The 18,303-nt window shown below is 30.4% G+C and overlaps 2 protein-coding genes across 3 annotated transcripts; both read left to right on the forward strand.

Moving 5' to 3' along the window:
- The first annotated feature begins 727 nt into the window (after nt 1-727).
- Nucleotides 728-7,583, forward strand: LOC120076541 (truncated transcription factor CAULIFLOWER A-like). The gene is made up of 7 exons (XM_039030401.2): nt 728-1,107; nt 5,478-5,627; nt 5,910-6,009; nt 6,115-6,156; nt 6,285-6,326; nt 6,726-6,850; nt 7,284-7,583. The coding sequence occupies exons 1-7, from the start codon at nt 923-925 to the stop codon at nt 7,309-7,311; spliced, it is 672 nt and encodes a 223-aa protein (XP_038886329.1). The 5' UTR covers nt 728-922; the 3' UTR covers nt 7,312-7,583.
- A 1,425-nt stretch (nt 7,584-9,008) lies between these two features.
- Nucleotides 9,009-17,471, forward strand: LOC120075841 (nucleolar-like protein). 2 transcript variants are annotated; one of them, XM_039029541.2, is made up of 14 exons: nt 9,009-9,420; nt 9,517-9,651; nt 9,733-9,895; nt 10,184-10,245; nt 10,649-10,708; nt 10,823-11,029; nt 11,363-11,491; nt 12,515-13,210; nt 13,989-14,181; nt 14,280-14,473; nt 14,974-15,075; nt 15,191-15,333; nt 16,333-16,611; nt 16,714-17,471. In XM_039029541.2, exons 1-14 carry the CDS (start codon nt 9,196-9,198, stop codon nt 16,976-16,978), a joined length of 2,853 nt encoding a protein of 950 aa, XP_038885469.2. In that variant the 5' UTR covers nt 9,009-9,195; the 3' UTR covers nt 16,979-17,471. The 2 variants fall into 2 exon arrangements, with proteins under 2 accessions (XP_038885469.2, XP_038885470.2); XM_039029542.2 differs by having other exon boundaries at nt 15,194-15,333.
- Nucleotides 17,472-18,303: the final 832 nt, after the last annotated feature.

An 18,303-nucleotide genomic window follows, 5' to 3' on the forward strand; every position in this document is an offset into this window, starting at 1 on the left:
TTGATTTTACTTGACGTTTATTAATTAATTAAAAAGAATTTAATTATAATTAAATTAGCCTCCATCATCGTTCATGACTATCAAAATTATTTAAAACATTTCATTTAACTTGTTTCTAATTAATTAAACTGAAATTAATATCAAAGAGCAAAATACTTATAGTATAAACTTGAGAGCTAGAAAATGTATGAAATATTAAGGTCTCATTTGATAATTATTTGACTTTTTGTTTGTTTTTGAAATTGAGTTTATAGACACCACTTTCAGTTCTAATTTCTTTATTTGTTATTTATCTTTTATCAATTATTTTAAAAAATCAAGTGAAAATTTGATAATTAAAAAAAGTAGCTTGTAAAAATTTGTTTTTGTTTTTGAAAATTTAGCTAATTTTTAAAAATTTAAAATAAAAAACGAAATGATAACCAAACGGAGTTGAAACTAAAAAAAACTGCGATTAAAAGAGTTTATTTTTTAAAAAAAGAAAAAGAAAACTGTGAATGTTGGTACAAGTGACCCCCACATCTGCATAACGATTCAGCCAGTTCTTTTACCCTATCACCTCTCGACAACACTTCACCAAAACCCACTTTTCCTTAAAAAAAAAAAAAAAAAAAAAAAAAAAAAAAAAAAAGAACCACTTTTCACAAAACCACTTTTCTTGTTTTTTTTTTTTTTTTTTTTAAAAAAATTTCAATTCCATTACTTTTCCTATATAACAACTGCTCCCCCCCAATCTCCCAAAACCTAATTCAACCCCCCTTTCTTTCTCTTCTTGTGATTGTTAGATTTTTTTTTGTTTTTTGTGTTTTTTTGTTTTTGCTTCTTCCTTTCTTTGAGTAGTAGCAGCAGCAGCAGCAGCAGCCTGTTTTTGGGTAACTGGGTTTTGTTTGAAAAATAATAATAAGAAGAAAAAGGAAAGAAAATGGGAAGAGGTAGGGTTCAGTTGAAAAGAATTGAGAACAAAATAAACAGGCAAGTTACTTTCTCCAAAAGGAAAGCTGGATTGCTTAAGAAGGCTCATGAAATCTCTGTTCTCTGTGATGCTGAAGTTGCTTTGATTGTTTTCTCCCACAAAGGAAAGCTCTTTGAATACTCCTCTGATTCCAGGTCTCTTTTTCTTTCTTTATTTTATTTTATTTTAACCTTAATTCTCTTTTCAACCTTTAGTTATATGAGTGTGTTTGTGTATGTGTCTTTGGGTTTTCCTATTTTTCATTTCTTCTAAAAAAAAAAAAATAAATAAATAAATAACGTATTGACCCCAAATCTACATCTACAATTCTGATTTTTCTGACTTTTCACTACCACTTAACACCCACTTCCTTTATTTCCATTTTTATTAGGGTTTCAAAAAAAAAAAAAATCTCCCAAATGAATAATCGTACAGATCGGTGATGATTTAATTAGATCGATCTTCCTATTCTTCAACTCGATTCATTTGTTTTCATTTTTATTTTTAGGGTTTATTTGATCTTCTTCTTTTAAGATTTTTGTACTTGAAAACTAGGTCTTTTTTCTTCCCTACTTTTGTAGTTTTTTTTTTTAACATGTAAATGAGGATCTAATGTAACAAATACAGTTTCCTTCTAGGTGTTTATATTATTTTTTGTTTGCATGTAGTTTGTTCACATACAGTAGTTAAGTCAGAAAAATGGTAAGAGCTAAAGAGAGAGTAATTTGGTAAGAAGGGGAAAAAAATTATTGTACCTTGAAAATCTTGGCTTTGATTTGATTTTGAAACTATTTTTGAATGATTTGTAATTGAAATTATTCATATTTATGTTTTGGAAGGTATACTAAATTCAATTCTTCTGAAGCTAGGTTGTAATAATAAACCATGAAAGAAATAGAAAATGAAATTATAAATTTAAAATACAGAACAGGGACCTGAAACTATTTTCTTTTAAATAAAATATTATAAATTTTGTGTTGACTGTTGGGTTTAGGTTTTTAGTATTTTATATGATATTTGAGAGGTAACATTTTAAAAAATAGGGAAATCTAGGATTTTCAAACCATTATTTGTTTATTATTATTATTATTATTATTATTATTATCATTATTGAGCCAGGGTGTTTCGAAACATTTATGTTAGAAAATGCAAAACAAGTGTTTTTTTTTTTCCTTTTCTTTTCCTTTTTTATATTTATAAAAATTATTATTTTATGAAAGACATTAGAAATTTAAGAACAAAAACTATTTTTTTAAAAAAATTTAAATTTTGGTTTAGTTTTTGAAAAACAATGGTAGGAAGCGGAGAATAAGGAAGTGAAAATAAAAAAATGTTATCACAACATAGTACATCATACATTATTACATGGTAACTCTAAAAAACTTAAGATAAAAAAATAAACTATAACATAAGAAATAAAAATGTTACCAAACAATCTCTAACCATTAATCTTCCATTCCCAAAATGTTCTTTTTAATGTTTTTCATGTGACCACCATATATAAGCTATTATTTATGCATATGTTTATTACAATTTTATTACTTAGGATCTCTATTCATATACATGGATTAATTTATTAAAAATGAGGAAACCTTATGAAAGATCAAATCTGAGCATATTTTAGCTAGTTAATATATTTATTTTTTTAATTAAGAAATTAGAGGTTCGAATCCATCACTCTCACATATATACATATATATGAAAGGTCCCTTAGTTGTGACCATTTTAAGCTTCCTTCTTTCTTCTATGTATGCTTCATCATGTGACCATTATAAGCTATTGTTTTATATGCATTTATTTATCACATATTGATTGCTTGTGAGATATACATACATAAATTAGTTTATTTAAATATTTGATTTCTATAACTATAAATTTGGTGGGCCTTATTTATATCACTTATTAATTGCATTTATTATTACTTTCTATCTATCTATATCTATCTATCTATATATATATATATATATATATATTATATAATATATTATATATATATATATATAAATATATATATATATATTCGAAAGCTTATTCAAAATTGTTTTCTCTTATTCTGACCTCAAATGTAGGGTTTCTTAAGAACAATATTAATTAATCTTTAACATATGATAGACAATGAAAGATAAAAGAAAAGTTGAACCCTAGCCCTAAATGAAGTAATGAGTATTCATAGTTGATAGTAATACATAGAAGTTGAAAGAAAAAATATATATATTTTTGCCAGAAAAAAAGGAAAAGGGAGAGAAAAATTAATGGATTTGATGGAGAAAGTTGTTATTCTTCTCTAGGATAAGACTTGATAGAAGACAGTAACTCTTGGTGTTTATATGCTTCAAAATCTAGGCCCTAACTTTCAAAAGTTGATTTTCTGTTTAATATTCCAAGTTCCTTTAATTTGATATTATATATAATATTATATAATATTTGGCTGTCAATTCAATTTAAATCACTTGAAACTTCAAACAGTGGTTGGTTGATGTACCATATTAATGGTTGCTTCTTATGTGAGTGATACTCAAAGATGGAATTGATAGAGAGAGAATTGATTAATTGTGTTGCTACTGTTCAAAGGGGAAATTCCTTTTTAAGTTCAATAAGATTACTCCTCATTGCTGGTTTATTCCAAATAAACATGGTTAAAGTATCGTATTAGTCCTATATTTTTAATAAATTTTAAATTTAATCTTTGTTGATTAAGGATTGATTTTTAAGAAATCATTTTGTTTTATTTTAACATTTTTCCTATAAATTTTGAAAACATTTTCACATATTTTTTTTTATAAAAAAATATTATTATTATTATTAAAATAATTTCCGTAAAAAAATTATCTTTGAGGGACCAAAACTTAAGATTGATCGAATGTATAGGAAGTCAAAATTGGATAAAGTAAAATTGAACAAGCTTCAAAGTTCGGAGATCAAAATAGTATTTTAACTTTTTTTTTTTTTTTTTTTTTTTTTTACATTTCCTGTGGATTAAACCCTATCATTTTTCTTCCTTTAACTAAAAAACAAAAATGATTTTTTTTTTTTGTCAAAATATAGTTCAATTGACATAGTACTTATGAGAGGTTCGATTTCCCTACTTTACATGTTATATATATATATATATATTTTCTGAATACATTTGGTAATTTAACATACTTTTAATTCTAAAGTCATTGTGCTCTGTCAATTATGTAGTTTCGTGAATAGTAAAATATATATTTGCACTGTTTTTTTTTTTTTGTTTTTGTCTTTCCTTGTGATCTTGTCATATTTTATTGTTTGTTATTTTCTTTTTATGTGGGTTGGATTCAGTATTTCAGTTTACGTCATCGTTTAAGTCATTGGTGATATAACTATCTGATTTTTTGTTTTGATAATTGTGTATATTTCTTTATATTGGTGTTCATATTTTACCTAAACACTTGAATTTATAGCTTTTTTTTTTTAAAAAAATACTTTTTAAGACTGTTTATTATATAAATTTAATCGTATAAACATTACTATATGTTTTATTATCTACCAATGCTTTAAAAAAACTTCGGTCTCGTTTGGTAATCATTTAGTTTTTTATTTTTGTTTTTGAAAATTAAGTCTATTTCATTAACAATTCTTACAATGATTTGCATATTTTTTAAGTAGAATGGTTTTTTAAAACTAAGTCTATTTTCTCTCACTTTCTTATAACAGTTTGCATTTTTCTTAAGTAGAGGAGAGTTGAATTCTTAGACAAATTCTATAATATATAAATAATATATATATATATATATATATAATATATATATATATATATAATAATATATATATATTTATACCTTTTAAAAGCTATTTTTTCTAAAAAAAAGTTTCAAACCTTGGTTTAGTTTTTGAAAACATTGGTAAAAAGTAGATAATAAAGAAATAAATTTATAGATGGAAGGGTGTTTATAAGCTTCATTTAAAAAAACTAAAAACTAAGGCGTCATTTGGTCAACTATTTCATTTTTTTATTTTTGGTTTTAAAAAAAATACGTCTCACATTTTCTTACAATATTTTGTATCTTTCTTGAGTACAAGAGTTGAATTTTTAGCCAAATTATAAAAATAAAAATAAGTTTTTAAAAACTATTTTTTTAAAATTTTCAATTTTGGACATTGTTTTTGAAAACATAGGTAAAAATTAGATATGGAAACAAGAGATTTAGAGGTGAAAAAGGTGTTTATAGACTTGATTTAAAAAAAAATGTTTCCAAATGGGACTAATAAAGTATATATATATTTTTAATAGATGGAATAGTTTGTAAAACTACCCCTAGAAATCTTGAAATTTGGCAAATTTTTTAAAATAAGTTTAACTATATCTAGTAGATATAGACGTGAACAACTTTATATACAAATATCCTATCATGTTAGGCCCTAAATAAGGGGGAGTTATAGTTTTCCATTTGGAAATAAAAGTTTTTTTTTTCTAGGTCAGGTGTAAGAAAAATTGAATCTCTAATGTTTATTTAAGTTTAGCGTCTTATTAAAGTTAAAATATATACTTTAATTATTGATGCAGCATGGAGAAAATACTTGAACGATATGAGAGATATTCTTACGTGGGAAGGCAGCAAATTGCAGCTTCTGAATCTGAATTTTCTCATGAAAATTGGACTCTCGAATACTACAGACTCAAGTCCAAAGTCGAACTTTTACAAAGAAACAACAGGTACATAGTCCACGTTTATACCAATATTTTAAATGTCGATGTCTATATTATATTATACAAATAAACATTTTCTTTATATATATACATGTATCTTCTTCGTTCTAACTTTAATAATATATAATAGAAATGTCGATGCATGGACCATTTTCTAATATGGTCATAGAAAATTTAATATTCTAGTAATTTATATAATTTTGGATATCCTTTTGATATTTAGTTGATTTTTTTCTTTTTTTTATTTTGATATGTCGATAAAAATTTAATACCATCGTATGATTGCAGTCATTATATGGGTGAAGATTTGGATTCACTGAGTGTCAAAGAACTGCAGAACTTGGAGCAACAAATTGACACTGCACTTAAACATGTTCGATCCAGAAAAGTAGGGCTGTTTTTTATTTGAATATTTGTTTATTTATGTATTTTCCTTTTTAATGCTTGTAATTATTATTGAAAAATTATATATGTCTATTGGATTATTTTTCAGAACCAACTTATGTATGATTCCATCTCTGCACTCCAAAGAAAGGCAAATACTCTTTACTTTTCCCTTTTTTTAAAAAAAGAAATCTTAATTATGATAGTGAATTTTTCTATTTTATTTTATTTACTTTACATTCTAATATATATATATTTTTAATCTTACATATATGACAGGAAAGAGCAATACAGGAGCAAAATGCCCTACTGGCTAAGCAGGTGAAGTTTTGCATACTCTTTAAATTAAGCACATTTTTAAGATGTACATTTTTCTTAAAACACTTTATTTATAGATATATATATAAGATAGGGTTTTAATTTAATAACTTGAATCAACTTTTGAAACGTTCATTTTAACTCGAATTTTATTTTTTAAAGTGTTTTCATTCATTAATATAAGAAATTATGTTAAACAAATACTTTTGAGGGGGAGATCTTTATGTTTAAACAAATAATCGTCTAACATAGCATCGAAATGGGAGATCTTTATGTTTAAAGTTATGGAATGTTATTTCTTTCTAATTAGTTTAAAGTTCAATTTTTATCGGTTTACAAACTTAATTATGATTGAGTAGTTACATTTTATTTACCAATTTGTGAAAAAAAAAAAAAAAAAAGATCAAGGAGAAGGAAAAGAGTGTAGCAATGGCACAACAGGCAGAATGGGAGCAGCAGCAACACCATGGTTACAATGCCTTATCTTTCTTATTCCCATCAGCTCCTCATCCCTCTCTAAACATTGGGTAATAATCCATCCAAACAATAGCTTTCATTTCTTTATTTATTATTTGTATTTGTGAAATTGTGAAAAAAAGCTACTTTTGGAGGAAGCCTTTGATTAGTGTTCCCCCCTCCCCCTCAAAAGTGCTTCTAGATAATAGGTTAAATTACAAATTTGGTCGGTTAAGAGAAAGTTAGAATTTAGTTTTTATAATTTTAAACGTCATAAATAGTTCATGTGGTTTGATAAATTTTTCATAATTATATTCTAATCCCTACCGTATGGATTATTATTTAAGATGATTTTATCAAATCATATGGACTAACTTATATTTCAACTTTCTCCAAGTCCAAACTATATGGATGAAATTAGTAATGCGGAATCAATATAGAATAACTCTAAGATTCATGCTAATGTTACATATATTATCTTTTCATTGTTTGAATCAATATTAGGCTTGCAAGTTTTGATGGTCACGAATGAATCTTGTTGCACGTCGGGAATTTTCGGTGGTGATCGGATTAGTATCGAAGAAGTGCACGGGGAGGAAGAGGAGGAGGAGGAGGGATGTAGCTAGCTTAATAATGGAAAAGGGAACTAGTTATACCCTATAAGTGTAATGCTTTGAGTTATATGAAGGGTTTTCTTTCTGTGAGCTTTTGTTAACTTGACAAAGAAAACATTTGAACTTTGTTGTGTTTGAGATATTCTACTAAAAAACTTGAATGTAATCAGATTGCTAATATACTATGAAATGGAGCTGTTCTGTTCCAAAGAAAAGTGCTTTCTCAAAAGGCTAAGGCTTTTAGGGATTAATATATAATGTATAGCTAGGGTTTAGGGTTTTGTAAAGCTTGGATTTGGATATTTGGACCATGTTTTTCATGTTGACCTTTCTTGACTAACATAATAATGTCAAATGTAAGCAAACAAGGAAAAAGAAGATTGATTTTTTTTCTTAAGGGTTAAACATAACATATCATTGTTAACATGTATTAACTATTTACTAGTAAATCAAACCATCAAATATATGGCACTGGATGCCAATTACTTGAGCATATGTTCATCAAAGTATGAGTAATTCCTTTTTATTCTTCTAGTTTGATTTTTTAATCTCCAACATTTTAATTCTCAAAATATATTCCCCTCCACCCAGTCTATGATTTTGGATGAAATGAAGTTGGTTTGCGATTGAGTTCCCTATAACAAAAATGCCAATAAAAACAATTTTTATTAACGTAAATAGGAGTAATTTAGGTTTCAATATTTGTTTAATTATTCATTTAATTTTTGAAAAAGTCTTTCGGGGTAATTTTCAGTTCTCAAAAGTAAACATTTGAACTTATAGTAAAAAAGAAAAAAAGTAGAGAAAAAACTAAAAGACCCTGTAAGAAATATTTTTAAACTTAATCTTCAAAATTAAAACATAAAACAATTAAATAATTAGCAATCGTGCCTTAAATTTGGTTCAGGTTAAGATCAGTTGGGATAATCCGATGTACCTATTGACCCAAAAACCTTTATCTTCTTAAAAAAAAAAAAGATTAAGATTAGATTATTGAGAAAATAATTTAGCAAAAGCACAATAAAAAACTTTGTTTCCACTTCCATCCTTAATCCGTCATCTCCATCGGTAATTTTTAAATTTAATTTTATAAATTAATGAATCATTTCTAATTGCTTAATATGCCATTTGTTTTTTATAAAAAAAACAAAAGGATCTTATTCACACATAAATTTTGTACTATCAAGTCGAGGTTAGAGCTCAATTCTCCATATATTACAAAAAAAAAAAAAAAAAAAAAAATCATTTGTTGCAACCAATATGGTTCTATAATTCATGCATACATTTGATGATTCATCATGTTTACAATTTTTTTAAAAAAAGTTTTATTACTTTTGTAGTTCATCATGATAATTGATTAGATATTTTATTAAGAAAAAGAAAATCACGTGTTATAGTACATATTTACAAATTTACTATAATGTCTAACCACGTGCTTAAATCCCAACGGAAAAGAAAAGGAAAATATTATTCACAGAATAAAAAAAATAAAAATAAAATAAAGAATGGGCGGGGATGTAAGTTATTGCTTGTAAAATTCATGTGGGTCGTCCTTCAGTTTGGGTCTTGTTGAGCCTAATTTAAATTCGGCTCAATTTACCAAATGAAACGGGCCGTTGGAATCGTGGAAGCCCAATTCAAAGGTTAAGCGAGAACTCGAGCCCGAAGCTTTTGATTTCGCCGGCTACATTCCGAACTCTGAAACGCCGAAAGGTTCAAGTCGAGAGCTTCTTCTTCTTCAACCTTAAACCCTGCACTGCATAAACCCTAGAGGCACCTCCCCTCGTTTTCTTGGTGAATCTATGGCTAAGCTATCCATCCGCAGCTCGAGCAACAATGATAATAAGAAGACCAAGAAGAAGAAGAAGAAGAGTTCCGGTCCGAAAGCCTTGACGATGAAGGTCACCGCTCCGAAGACGAATCCATTCGAAAGTATTTGGTCTCGCAGGAAATTTGACGTCCTTGGGAAGAAACGTAAGGGAGAAGAGCGTCGTATTGGCCTTGCTCGTTCCCTCGCCATTGAAAAGGTAGTCTCCCTTGATAATTCTTGTGATTTTCTCTGTATGCGAGAGTCTACTTTTCTTCCGTTTGTTTGATCGTTAGTCCTCTTTTCGGTGAGGCAGAGGAAAAAGACGCTATTGAAGGAGTACGAACAAAGTCGCAAGTCTACAGAATTTTCCGATAAGCGAATTGGAGAATGGGACGAAGAGCTTGGGGAGTTCGATAAAGCTATTTTACGTTCGCAACGTGAACTGAAGGTGAATGCATTGGTTTGCTTTGAGCATTCGATTTTAGCATTGTTTACTTTTATCTGTTCTGATTGTTTTTATTTTCTTTAGCGAAAATTGAATAAGAGCGGCAAATATAACTTATCTGATGGAGAAGAAGATGATTATTTTGGAATCCAAAATCTTGGTTCGTTACCTGCAAACGACGATTTTGAGGACGAAATAATGCCGGATGACGATGACGATGACGATGCAGCAGCTGGTGAACCCAAGAGTACGTATAAAGCTTTTGTTAATGTATGTCACTGTAAAACATGTTTTTTTCATCTCTCTTCCAAATGCTGCCTTCTCTTTTCTTCGCCCAATGCCGCGGTTTTTCTCTTTAGTTCATTATTTGGTAAAAGAACACTGGATTTAGTTTCTTATCACTAATAGCCCATCTCTTTTATTGAACTAGGAATTCTATTAATGTTGACGAACATTTGTTGGAACGCTAATCCTTTATTAACTACTACATATGCTTCTTTGAACTCACATTAATACCACTCATTGTACTTTGCAGAGGGGGCTTACCGTGATGCAGTACATCAACAAAAAGGTCCTTCTTTAGAAGGAGAGGAAAATGTGAGATTCCTTGCTATCATTTTTTTTTTTTTGTTATCGTATCATATATGGGCCAATTTGTTGTACTAATTTTCATGCTAGCCATTCACATGAATGTGGGATTTTGCCTTTTCAGAAAGTTGTAGCTAAAATTTTATAAGTCTCTTTTGGCGTAATTCTAAAGTTATCTCTTTACAAGGAGGAAAAAATGTGAAAGCTTTAGCTTTACTGTTGTAGCATAGTTTGCCCATACAAGTTAATATGACATGAATGATTTTATACTTTAGGCTATGATATAGGTTTGTAGATATGAATATATTTGGATGAACAACCTTGCAAGTATATTTTAGCTCATATATGCATATCTATATATGTTACTTTCAAGCCATTGTGTATTTCTGAAATCAGTGATCTAAATTTACAGAAACGCAAAAGCAAGAAGGAAGTTATGGATGAGGTTATTGCAAAGAGCAAATTTTTCAAGGTGAAGATTTTTATTTTTCCAATCTTTCAGAATCAGTGTGTACAAATTTTGATGATTTTCTTTTTCAAGGTGAGTCTAATACTTTTTTTTTCATGTTGAAACCTTTCTTCTCAGGCACAAAAAGCGAAGGATAAGGAAGAAAATGAACAACTTGTTGAAGAATTGGACAAGAAGTTTGAGTCGTTGGTCCAGTCTGAGGCGTTGTTATCTCTCACTGGTTCTGGAAATGCCTTGAAGGCTCTTGTTCAAAAGAGTATTTCAAATGAGCATTTAAAGAAGGATAATTTGTCTGCTGCTGGAAAAACTGAAAATTTTAATCAGGTATTACATCACCTGTTGTCTAAATTCCCACCAAGTTGATTCTGTAGTTCTGATTTTCTGCCATCTTCCATCCTGCTATTGATATTTCTTATCGAGCAAATAGCTTCAGGATTTCTTTGTGTAGTGTGCATCCATTTTCCTCCTTTTGTTATGTTCAATTCTTCCCTGTCTCTATTATTACCTCTCAATCTCTATTCCTTTTGGTTATGACCTTTTCTTTTTTTCTTTTTTCTTTTTTCTTTTTTTTTTTTTAAAAACAATTTAAATGTAATTCTAGGTTATCTAGAATATTGTATGTCTAAGAAAATGAGGTCTTCTTTTTGCATGATGCAGGAAAAACCTGACGCTTTTGACAGGCTTGTTAAAGAGATGGCAATGGAAATACGTGCACGCCCTTCTGACAGGACAAAGACACCTGAAGAAATTGCTCAGGAGGAGCGAGAACGTCTTGAGCTATTAGAGGTATTTTATAATTCTTTTAACTATGTGATGGTGTCCTAGATTCTCTAATACAAACTTTCTTTTGTCCAGCCTCTGTTCTAGTTGAATTCGGGTTTAAGTGAAGAAAAACAGAGTATTTTAATTTTTGCAGTGTGTTAATGTTAGGGTATATTGCCCACCAACTTGAGTTTAGTCGAGTTGGTTAAAATAACTAACTCATTGTTTGACCCACATACTTCACAACTCGGTGTTAAATAACTTCACTCCACCAACTTAAAACAGTGAGTTATGAATTTGGAATTTGATCAAAGTAGGAATTTGGATTCAAATTATAATCCACTAATTGGTCAAATTTCAACCAAAAGATAAATTAGATAAGTTTCAAATTTGATCCAATTAGAATCAAATTGAATTTGGGCATAATCAAATTTCTATCCAAAATTTAATTCCACTAAGTCTCTTAGAATTGTATTAAAAATGTAAACCAAAATTTGGATAGAATCTATCATTTACCTTGGATCCTAAATATTTCGTACAAATGTTAAGTCAAATTCAAGCCATCCTGATCTCAAATTAAGAAAATTTATTACATTCATATTCAATCTCATATATCAAATTTGGGTGAAATTCAAAATCAAAAGGTACAATAATGTGGGAAAATTTGAAATCAAATTTGTTATCATAGAAAAATAAGATTGAATATAACTCCAATCGTATAGTATACATAAAAAAAAGTTGAATTTATGATCTCTATTTATATTGTTTAGGAATTATATTCTATTCAAATATTTAGGATTTCCTGTATGAACATCTTCTAGTTTCTTAAAAGGATTGTTGAATGTAGAACACTGAATACGTTTAGCATTAGTAAGCATAGGCGTTCATTCTATCTTGTTGATATCTGTTATCATCTGAGACATTGAATACCTGATGTTTGAGAGTGACATTTCTGCTACTTACCTTTTCCTTTACTTCTTGGGACTGGCCATGAGACCTACATTATTTGTTTATACTTCAAATTTAAAATGTTATCTTACCTTTCAGGAGGAAAGACAGAAAAGGATGCTTGCGCCAGATAACTCTAGTGATGAAGAAGATGATGATGCTGAAAATGCATCTGTAGGGAAACAGAAATATATCTCTGGGGATGATCTCGGTGATTCATTTACACTTGATGATGAGCGCAGTCATAAGAAGGGTTGGGTCGATGAGATTCTTGGAAGAAAGGATGCTGATGGCACTGAAAGTGAAGATGATGATTCAGCAGAAGATTCTGACAATAGTCAAGATGATGCAGATGGGGATTCTGATGATGAATCCGAGGAAGATGATAGCACTCATGGATTGAAGCATTCTTTGAAGGATTGGGAACAGAGTGATGATGACATTATTGACACTGATTCAGATGAGGATGATGAAGCAAGTAAAGGGCGAAATGGGCCGGATGAGGAACATTCTAAAGAGAAAGTGGATCACGAAGGCCCTAAAAAGGCATATAAGAGCTCCATTGCTAAAAGTAGTAAAAGCGATGGAATATCTGAAGATGCTAAGAAATTAGAAAGGGATATACAACGTCAAAGTAAACCCGAACTTCCTTATATAATTGATGCACCAGAGAGCTATGACCAATTTTTGTCATTATTGGCCAATTGTTCAAATAGTGATGTAATCTTGATCATTGCTAGAATTCGAGGAAGTAATGCTATCCAATTAATGGACAAAAATCTGGAAAAAATGCAGGTATGTGTTGTTTATATTTATATGTTCACATAGTACATCAATGTCTTTTTGTTATTGAAATCAACTTGTTTATACGTTCTTGCCGGAACCAAGTTACAATTAATAATGTCAGCTGGGTGTTATCTCTTTCAGAAGGCAAAACACATTGTAAGCTATTAACATATTAAAACAACATATAATGATTATTGATTTAAACTACTTGGGAATATGTGTGGTGTATCGATTTGAACTATTAATGCAGGCTTAGGGAGTGACTATAAAGGAATGTTCTTTATGTCTGGTGTGGGAGGTTTTCTATTACGTAGGTGTTTACTGGGAAAGTAGTTTAGTTTCTGAATCTGTTCTCATTTAAACTCGGTAATTAGGTGCCTGATCTTACCTTCGTTAATCTGTTGATGGATTGTATATCCAAATACTAATTTTCTAGAATTTTGCTGTTTATTACGAAATGAACAGCCTTTTCCATGATTCATGAATATAGTCTTGAATGCATCTTAGTTTCTATAACTTTTACTGGTTCACTTATTGAAAATCAAGCTCCATTTGTATGTTTGAATCTTCATAAGTTTAGTTGTCAGCTTTAATTGGAAAGCACTTGTTATTGAGAAAAGCCTGCATGTTCTTCAATTTTCTCCTGCTTATTTCTTGGATGCTTATGATATTCCCTTCTCCATTACACACTGCAACAGATATCCCCTCCTTTTTGTTTGGAATATACGTATACGTTCTCTGTGCCATTGGTTTGCCTTCTAACTGTTGGTACTAATGTCCTATTCAGAGATTCTATGGTATACTTTTGCAATATTTTGCTGTCTCAGCAAATAAGAAGCCATTGAATGTGGAGCTACTCAATTTACTTTTCAAGCCATTGATGGAAATGAGTATGGAGATTCCTTTTTATGCTGCAACATGTGCTAGGATGAGGATATCCCGCACTCATCAACAATTTTGTGTTCAGAATAAAAATCCAGGTTACTATTATGAACTCAATTATTTGATTGGTCCTGTTGGTATATCATATATGCATTAAATACCCATGTACAGAACTGAATTCCAATTGTTCTTGCAGAGAATAGCTCGTGGCCTTCTTCCAAAACTCTGATCCTCTTGAGGCTGTGGTCAATGATATTTCCTTGCTCTGATTACAACCATGTGGTCATTACGCCAACCATATCATTAATGTGTGAATATTTGATGCGTTGCCCCATTGTGACGGGTCGGGATCTTGCAACAGGGGCTTTCTTATGTTCTCTGCTGCTCTATGTATGTTAAACTAATCATTATCATTTTATTTTACTTTGTGCATGAATGTTTTCTATCATTCATGTGAAATCTTGAATTGGACTTGTAATTTTGGTAGTTGTTATTCCCCAGTTTTATTTTTATGTCAACAAATCTAAGTTACTTCCCGTTTTAAGTCTTGTTGATATACTTGCCTTTTAGGCAAAGTAGTTCCCTAGGAGTGCATTATGCCATCGATGTAGCTCTGTTAGTTACCAGTAATAACTTCTAATCTATTTCGCCTTTTTTTTTTTTTTTTTTTTTTGAGAAAAACATGTTAGAAGTTGGGAAGGTCAGTTCCTAAGTCTCTTTACATAAACTCAATAACTAATAATAAAGGCATAAAAGTGCCAGTAATGATTGATATTGTTGTTTTCCTTTTCCCATTTGTTGAATGGATGTTCTGCGTTATTCCATGTACCTATTCCTTTTCAAAAATTACTTTTTCTGTCTTTTTCACAAGGGAAACTCCTAAAATGTAGGTTGCCAGACAATCTTCGAAGTTCTGTCCTGAAGCAATAAACTTTCTCCGGACTTTGTTGGCCGCAGCTGTTAGTAGGTCATCATCGTCTCAGAATCCTCAGGTATACCGTAAAGATCACACCCTTATTTTAAGTAGTTCCATTTGCTCGAGAGATTTAACTCTATGAGGGGGGACTTCATTGATTCAAATGACTGATAAACACATTTGTTTCTCAGCAGATATGTCATCTAGTGGATTTGCAAGCACTTGGACAGTTGCTGCGTATACAGAATCCTACAAACGAGATTACCCCCCTGAACTTCTTCTTCATAATGGACTTGACTGACGATTCTTCGGTTTTTAGCTCCGACAATTTCAGGTACCTTTTTGTCTCTGTATTTTCCCTCATTTTTATTGTTCTTTTTCTTCCTTTTTATTTTTTTCTTCTTTTAATGTTTTTTTTTTCCGGGGGTGGAGTGGAGCGGGGTGGAGCAAATTGACCTGAGAGTGAAATGGTTTGAAACTGTTCCAAATGAAAAAGTGGTCAAATTCTTTGTTATCGAAGGACCAAAGAGATTTAATTGAACACGCTCTTGTTGAGTACAGAAAACTAACCATGTTTCACGCCTAATCTAATTGTTGCCTCCCTCGTCTTGGAAAATGAACCTTTCTTGTGTTGCGTAAATCTCACCAAATTGTTTTCAGAAGGAACATAAGCCCATTGCAGGAGTCTCTTTTAATAAAGGGAAAAGAACCTAACACAAATCGAACACTTGGTGCTTCACCACCCAATTTTTGGCAATGGGATGATGGATGAACTTTGGATGTCTGGACATTCCAACATTTGTTCACTTGGTAGCATAATAGATAGGTATTACAAAATCAATATGAATACAACATTTGTTAGACAACACACTTGTAAGCATATTAAATAGACACAAAAATAGATACCACAAAACTAATACATTTTGAGCACACAAGACATAACTTTGTCATTTTTAAGCATACAAATCCATAAAACTTATTGATTTCGAATTTCCATATGGAAAAGAGATGTATACTTATGTATATTGAATAACCAAACTTTCATTGAGAAAAATAATGAAATAATAGAAGGGCATACAAAAGGAAGAGTCCACAGTAAAAGAAACGGAGACAACCTACTTCAAAAATATACATTTTAATAAATGTGTCTTTCCTGTTTCTGCGTCCAAGATCTGTACCCAAATTTGAAATTACTATTTGATTTTTGTCGTGTGATTATTAGTTTGGGCTTTGGTTTGGGACTTGCGTATCTAAATCAGAGTGAAGATATATTTTCAATGAGAATTGAATATCTATTGGATGTTATGAAAGGTTTGGTCTTTCAAATTTGCAGGGCCGGGTTGCTGTCAACAGTTACCGAAACTCTCGACGGTTTTGTTAATATATATGGTCAATTGAAAACCTTCCCTGAAATCTTCTTGCCAATATCGACAATTTTACATGAATTGGCACAGCAAGAGAACATGCCGGATGTATTACAGGATAAATTCAGGAAAGTAGCTAAAGCGATCGAAGCCAAAACGGAGGAGCATTACACGGGGCGGCAACCTCTTAGAATGAGAAAACAAAAGGCTGTGCCCATCAAATTACTCAATCCAAAATTTGAGGAGAAGTACTTTCTTTTATTCTATTCTGTCTTTTAAGTAATATTCATGCTCTCTTAGTTTTTGTTCTGACCCCAAATTGTTGCTACTACTTGTTACTACTTCCATAGCTTTGTTAGAGGCAGAGATTACGATCCAGATCGGGAACGAGCTGAAAGAAGAAAGATGCAGAAACTTTTAAAACGTGAAACTAAAGGAGCAGTCCGAGAACTACGCAAGGATAACCATTTCTTGTCCGAAGTGAAGGCGAGAGATAAGGCACTGCAGGAAGAAGAAAGAGCAGAAAAGTATAAGAAAGCAAGAACCTTCCTTGAAGCACAAGAGCACGCGTTCAAATCTGGACAATTGGGAAATGGAAGGAAGAGAAGGAAATGAAAGATGTGAATCTAAGTAAGTCGTTTGATTTGTGTTTCATGGTCTCCAAGAGGGACAAACAAATTTTGGTACAATCACGATGAAAGCGAACCGACCACAGAAAAGAAAGCCAGCCAGCCATAATTCGGATTTTACTCGCGTGCCTCGAATGAACCAGTCAAAATTTTGGTAAGAGCTAATGTTCATATTTCTTTATTTGTTTTGTTTCTCATCCACTTCATCGATTAGGTTCATAAATGGGAGGCTTCCGTGTTTTGGGTCGTTTTCTGTATGTATACTTGCTGAATATAAGCTTCATCCCTCGTCGAGGGAAATTGGGATGATGTGTGAAAAAAATTATATTATTTCCATATCAGTATTGGAGCAGCTGGTTTTATTTAGTACTATATATATACACAATACTATTTTAGTCAGTCATTGTATTTCAGAACCGTATCCTGAAAATGCCTTTACTTTAGGATTGAAAATAATACATGCTTACTTTTTCTTGCTACATTGCAGAGTTCTTTTGTATGGATGACACATTCACAAGCACCTTTTTTTTATTGATGACTCGTTTCCCACAAATATGTGAAAGATTATATAACCTTCTGCTTGCATAAGAGCCTATAGCTGCATTTTATAACATATTGTGTTAGGGGTGACCATTTCTACCATCGTCTTAATGTGATGGACATCGATCTCTACTTTTTTTACACCGACACAACGAATTGTGAGAAAAATGAGAAAAGCACAACAAATTGTATGCATTTAATAGCGTATCGCGTTAGAAATGATCAAATGTAGTTCTAATACAATGGTCATCTTTATCACTATCTTCATTTTTTCATTCAAAAGTACAATTGACTGAAAAAAATAGAGAAAATATAGCAGAAAAGCAAAGAGCGTTATAGCAATAATAAAAGATCAAATTTCATACGTTTGTGAGGGATTCGTCATTAATAAACTTGTGAACGAGTCATTCATACAAAAAAAATTCTACATTGTGAAAGCATGAAAACTAAAATAAACAAACAGCACATGATTTCACATCCAAGTAAATCTTTTTTCTAGAAAAATATTTGAGTCCAACTTGGGACTTGTATTCAATCACAGATTTTTATGTTGTAATTTTTTTTAAAAAAATTTAAGATATTTTTTGTATTTTTGTATTTTTTTTCTTTTCAATATTTGGTCTACAAGACTAACTTGTTGTAGCAATTTTTCAAATTAGATTTAATTGTAGAATGGGAAAGTGTAATTAATCTTGAAGGAAATAGTTTATCATTTTAACATTTCTATACTTTATTAATTCATTTTTTAATTTATTTTCAAGCAATCAAATA

The sequence above is a fragment of the Benincasa hispida genome, chromosome 4, assembly GCF_027475165.1.
Source record: "Benincasa hispida cultivar pf3 chromosome 4, pf3_genome.v1.1, whole genome shotgun sequence".
In the NCBI taxonomy this organism is placed as follows: Eukaryota; Viridiplantae; Streptophyta; class Magnoliopsida; order Cucurbitales; family Cucurbitaceae; genus Benincasa; species Benincasa hispida.